Genomic DNA, 5,914 nt, shown 5'->3' with positions numbered 1-5,914 from the left:
TCCTTGGTTAGGTTCCCTTGCAGGTGCAGGTAGTTGGGTGAGGAGGGAGGGAAGGGAATTAATTCTCCATCCCCCTCTGCACGACCCAAAGGGACGCGCGCTCCAAGTCCCCAGGAGCATCATCTGTATCACCTCCAAACCTGCCTCGCCTTCCTGCCATCTGCCCTGCAGCTGCAAGAAAAGAAGTTCATATATCCCTTTAAAAAATAAACAAACAAACAAACCAACAGAACTGGTCAGTACATAGCAGCATTTTCTAGCAGGTGACCAAGATGCAATTTATCTGACAAAAGGCAGGCTTTTTCGTCTGATCTCATCGGCACTGGCTGGCTGAGTGGTCAGCGAGAGGAGGAGGAGGAGGAAGAGGAGGAGGAGGAGGAGGAAAGGGTTTCTGTGCTGTAGTTCTTACAAAACGCAAACCTGAAGCAGGTCAGCTCAACAGCACTTTGAATTTGCCCCTTCTCCATCTCAACCATGAAAACAATGTAAGGAGGCTTGATCAGAGGTGGACATCTGAATTTAAATGCGGTGAAATAAACTGATTGCGTGCTTTGCTTTTTTCAGTCAGTTTTCCTCTGATACTTCCCTATGCGTCACTATTTTTAAATACATTTGTACGAACAACGGTGTTGACACAGCCCTACTTACCCTTCACATACATTAAAAGCAAGGCAACCCACTGCATGCGCAAGAGAAACTTACAAAGACCAGGCAACTTCAAACCGAACCCGATTACGACCAAACTTTGCCAACAGCCAAGAAATTACCCAGAAACACATCCAGAAGAATTGCAGCCATGCAATTGCAGCCGTGCAAGAGGATGCTAAGCGTTCGGATGGTACCCCTGCTCTCTGGACCCCACGGGGTGGGCAGGGGAACCCCCCGTGTCCCAGAGCCCAGCCTGCACCCAGCACAGCTCGGAGGGAAACTTTCTCGGAGGGGTCATCAGGGCAGGTCTGATATTATGCAGTGAACGCACATAGAGAAACCTAACTTTTGGCTCTAAAAAGAAAGCACACTTTTTCAAATGAATCTATAAAAATGTACCTACAATAAATAAAAAGACAACAAACAAGAGCCACTGCATTACGTACTAGGTTTTTATATCCAACAGCTTCTTCCTTATCCAACAGAACCAGGAAGAACAAGGTATACATGACAAAGGCTTATCACACCACTTGATGAACTACCAAAAGGAGTTCAATGAGGAGAGGGAAAATAAATACTTCTATGGACTCACGGTAGTAACGCACAAATAGGCATAAAAAAGCTCACTAAAATATGTTCAACTTTTGTACTTCCTTTTGTGGCACTTAATAAACATCCAGAGATTGCCTGCATGTCTAAAAAGTTAAAAATTTCCATGTCATTTATACTGAAGGCATTATAAGTATAAACTGTTAAGTATATAAACATAACCTTTGCTCCTATTTACCTTAAACTATGTAAGATGTTTCATAAGCAGTAATGTACAACATTCCCTCCTAAAAAATAAAACAATTCTAGCAAAATAGGATTTCTAAAATATCAAATACTATGAAGCACTCTGCTGTAAGTCAGTCTTTTTGAAACGCAAGTGCAAAAAAAAAATCATTGGCACAAGATCAGTCACACTTCTGACAATGCAGAGCTGCTTATCTTACTCAGTTCTACGTGTTTCAACGCTTTCACACAGCACTAACACTAGATTTTAATCTAGAGGCAATCTTCAGGGCCACAGTACGTTTTCATTTCATGACAATGGTTCTTCGTTGGTGCATCCACCAGGACTGTGCTTTCTGGCCATGACTTACTCTGCTGCTTGTGAGTTGCTTTGTTTTTCCATAGCTAAATCACCGCTATTTTTGTACTTGTCGGCAAAATAATCGGAGTCAAAGTTTACAGACAAATCTGGAGGACTCACATAAACGTTTCCATTGTCTATTGTGACTTTATGAATCCTTTGTTTGACTCCTTTTGATTTCCACTGCGGTGTTGGTGATGGCTCCAAAGGGTTTATTGCTTCGTATAATCCTTCTCCTGTTTCCAAAGTAATTCTATACTTATGCCAAGGACAAACAATACATGCGTGACCATTGATATCCTGCAAGGAGAAGAAGAAGAAAAAATACCAGGTCATTGGCTTCTGATTCTTCTCCTGGAAGAATCTCCAGGACAAAAGACATGTTTGGTGATTTGGCTGTACGGCCGTCTGCTATTTTACGTACATAACCATTTCTGTCGATGCCATGTTCAGATAAAAGTATTCCAAAAAATGCCTTAGAGTTTTCACATGACTCTATGCTGCCACAGTTTTATTTTGCTTACATACCTCTATTTCCCCAAGACGTAAAGGGCCTCCTTCATCTGAAACATGGTATAACACAGTATTAATTTATGCAGCAGATTTTACGCCTAACTGTTGCAACATTGAGATCATATGTGCAAATATCTTACGGTAGCAGCGAGAGTCCATAGCATGAAATTTCCCCTCATGGTAGAAAACCACAACTTCTCTGCCATTGACTTTGGCTGTTACTCTTTGGGACTTCTTTATCTCGTCTTCTTTGCCAACTAATGTAAGACCATCTGGCTCCGTATCAACTGTTCCTGTGCTCGAGCTGCGCAAATCCACATCCTTGAACCACAAAAAATTCAAAAAGCCACTTATAAAGCAGCTCATGTTTGGATTTCTGTGTGTAGAAGGGATGTCTTGGTCCCAGAGAAAACCCCGACCCGTTTTAACACGTGGGATGAAAGGAGCAGAAGTTTTAGTAAACGGCTATCAACACGCACACGAAGCAAAGCACAGGAGTTTGGTGATAATGTTTGGCCGATGTGTTCACTGACGGAGCTGGGACTAGGAAAACCAGCTGTTGCAAACCTGATACCTGAGGCTGAGGCAAGACAAATTCTCAATCACTATTCATTTACTCTGCACTTTAATCGCCACCTCCCCTGAAAACCTATGTGCAAACAAATACAAGGACGGTAAATGCAAAATACTATACAATTTAGCTATGCAATGGGTAGTGTTTACCTGTAAATCCAAAGCTCTTTAAATAGTATTATGGCTAGAAATACAAACTGATATAAGTTGATAAATATCATCTGCAAAAGGGAAAAAAAAATTGTTTAGTGAGAAACTGTATGCAACCTGGCCATTTTAGCAAACGTGCCTGCTTTTCCCTTCCTCCTCTTAGGTATCTCAGACGTCTCAGACCCTCTCCCAGCAGAGCACATCGGTATTTTTATCACAAAACCTGCCTTCCTATTAAATTTGCTTACAATTAGCTACTGCGTTCCGGTTCCCTCCAAATTCCCAGTACGACCATACTACCCTCGCTTCCTCAGAAAATCAGGATTAAAAAAAGGGGTCTTTGTACACGCCGAAGCCGAAGGGGAACCACAGGCAGCGGGGACCCCACTGCAAGGGGGTGCAGAGCCACGGAGAGCCACACCGTACCTTAGGTCCACGCCAGATCGCCACGGAGATGAGAAAGCAGATGAAGAAATGGAGGCTCAGAATAACGAGGTCCAGCATCGCCTCTCTTCACTGTGCCTATCACAACTCTCCTGCCTTGCTCACACACGTGCGTCGCAGCCCCTCTTTACGTGCAAATACAGCACCAGCGGCGGGATGTATGGAGGCTCAGCGTGGCAGGACCCAGCTCTGCCAGGGCTGATAAGGAGCAGGGACACGCCGGGGCTGGCCTGATAACAGGAGAAGAGAGCTCCGTGTTCCATCCTCGCCGTCAGCCCACGCCGCCACCGCCTCCTCCGAGCGGGACGTGCCGAACCGAAACCCAGCTCAGAGCCACCTGTTACATTACGTCTTTATTGGGGATCAGCAACTGCGTGTTTCCTAATAAACCGCTACACCAGGAACACCGGCGTAAGTAACGGCGTGGTTATTTTCAAGGGCTGTTGTTATCCAATTTGCAGACGATCACTTGTAAGGACCGACTCCCCGCTTCCCCGTTTACAGGAACGTCCGCCCAGTCTTACCCAGAAAGTGAAACGTTGCTGTCAGACTCGCAGCACGAGCCAATAAGGCATTCACACTTAGTTTCTTCAGAAAATAAAGAAAACAAGTATTTTCTGCTTCTTCAGAAAATAAGCACGGCGTGTAGCAAACTAATCACAAGAACCAGAGCAGGAAATCCCCAATTTTTTACTCTCACCTTCTGCCTGACTCTGCCTATAAACTTTCCAAATCGGCCAAATTCCTAAAATGCAGAAGCCTGTACTTAGAAACGCTCTTATGAAGACACTTTTAAAAAACTGTATCCCCACATACATACACATACAGAAATACAGACACACACACATCTATATACATCAACACACACATACTTATACGTATGTCCAAACCAGTATTAAATTAAGTCTTGGCATCAAACCTCCGGCTCATTTCGTGATGACGTTTCTACAGTCAGCCTGGATTTTGTACGCATAAATTATCCAGGCACCCCAGGGTGAAGCCTGGCTCAGACTGTCAGCACCTTGTGGACCCTACATGGTCCAGCCGGTGTAAGCAAACCAGTACCCAAGGGCTCCATTTTACAGCCAAAACTTGCACGTTTTTCTACAACCAACTGCAGATGAAGAACTGCCTTGACACACCGGTGGTCATCCCAAAGAAAGCCCTCCAGCCAACGTACACTTGTCAATGTCCTTCTGAGTCTGATAAATGCACGGTGGCAAAAGACTTTCTTCCCCCAGAAAAGGAGCGCAGTTAAGGACTTCTCATGACGAAAGACCTGTAACCAGACTCTCTCACCGCAGGCCCTACTCTTGGCCACCTTCTCATCCACGCAGTGGACGTGTACCTGCAAAGTATGAGCAGAACATGAGAGGTTTCAACCTAGAGCAGCCCAGGAGGCAGTGAAATCCCCAAAGGAGGCAGCAGTTTCTTGCCTAGAGGAGTCCAGAGTTTGGGACAGGATCCAGGACAAGGGAAGGGCAGCAGACCTCCGAGGTGGTTTTCAGCCAACGTCACCTTCTCCTCGCCCATCCCTGCCCCTGGCTTGGTGCCACTTGGACAACGCTGCCTCCACGGCTGGAACAAGACGAAGGAAGACCTGCTCTCTCCTCCCCTTCTTTAAACTGCACAGCTACCGGCGTTAAGCTGATAGCTGAGCTCGTGAGCATCACCTCCCCATCAAAAGCACATGAAAATGGCAATTCATCTGCCTGCCCTCTCACAGCCCCTTGGAAAGCGCACTCTCTGCCACACTCTAAGGTGAAATAATAAGCATTTTTCCTTGCTCCTGTTTTTTTCCAGGCTGATGACCGTGTTAAAACCATCCATTCAAACAAGACTTGGGAGTACAACAGCCCACATAACCCACCAGGTCCCACGACAGAATCCTGAGCTACCAACCAGCTACCAGAGTGGCACCTAGCAATGGAAGTAAAACCGGCTCAATCAAAAAGAGAAAATGTTATTCCCACGCACACACACTTTAAGTTGATTTTTTCTGCTGGATTTTTTCCTAATGTTTTCTTAAGAGTTTGGCCGCTTTGATGTTTTCTGAGCCACCGCACCGGATAGAGGCATCCCGGCAGCCAGCGGCCATCTGATGGGAACGACAGACAAACAAAGGGTCTGGGGAACAGTGAAAGGGTTCCTTTTCCGACTAGAAATAGAGCTGGGCTTACGAGCCGCAGTAATTCATCGCTGTGCCCAGCTCCAACTCCTTTTCCCCCTTTGGGGAGAGGGAAAAATCGGCGGAGGAGGGAGTGGGTTCGACGTGCCCCGGAGACCCGGCCGTCAGGGCGGGGGCCGAGACAGGCACGGGTGGGCACCACGGCGGAGACTCGTCACGGAAGAGCTGTGGTCCCCGAGAAGGGGACGGGACGGGACTCTGCGTGGGAAGCGTTTGGGCAGCCGCGGAATGCTGCCCGTGGTCTTAGCGTTGGCTGAGCTTAG

The 5,914-nt window shown here is 46.4% G+C and overlaps 1 protein-coding gene across 1 annotated transcript; it reads right to left on the bottom strand.

The window, feature by feature from the left end:
- Positions 1-1,720: 1,720 nt before the first annotated feature.
- On the bottom strand, positions 1,721-3,523 carry RFESD (Rieske (Fe-S) domain containing). The gene is made up of 4 exons (XM_009705111.1): positions 3,446-3,523; positions 2,437-2,617; positions 2,312-2,346; positions 1,721-2,083 (listed from the first exon to the last, which is right to left on the bottom strand). The coding sequence occupies exons 1-4, from the start codon at positions 3,521-3,523 to the stop codon at positions 1,790-1,792; spliced, it is 588 nt and encodes a 195-aa protein (XP_009703413.1). The 3' UTR covers positions 1,721-1,789.
- Positions 3,524-5,914: the final 2,391 nt, after the last annotated feature.

Source organism: Cariama cristata, unplaced genomic scaffold (assembly GCF_000690535.1).
Source record: "Cariama cristata isolate BGI_N322 unplaced genomic scaffold, ASM69053v1 scaffold5068, whole genome shotgun sequence".
Classification (NCBI taxonomy): Eukaryota; Metazoa; Chordata; class Aves; order Cariamiformes; family Cariamidae; genus Cariama; species Cariama cristata.
The sequence above is the reverse complement of the archived record's forward strand: the minus strand, read 5'-3'. Positions and strand labels throughout refer to the sequence as shown.

Coding starts and splice junctions, on each gene's coding strand:
- RFESD (XM_009705111.1), bottom strand. CDS start 3,523: ATGCTGGACCTCGTTATTCTGAGCCTCCATTTCTTCATCTGCTTTCTC. Junction 2,618..3,445: donor CGATCTGGCGTGGACCTAAG/GTACGGTGTGGC, acceptor TTGTGGTTCAAG/GATGTGGATTTGCGCAGCTC. Junction 2,084..2,311: donor TACGTCTTGGGGAAATAGAG/GTATGTAAGCAA, acceptor TTCTCCTTGCAG/GATATCAATGGTCACGCATG.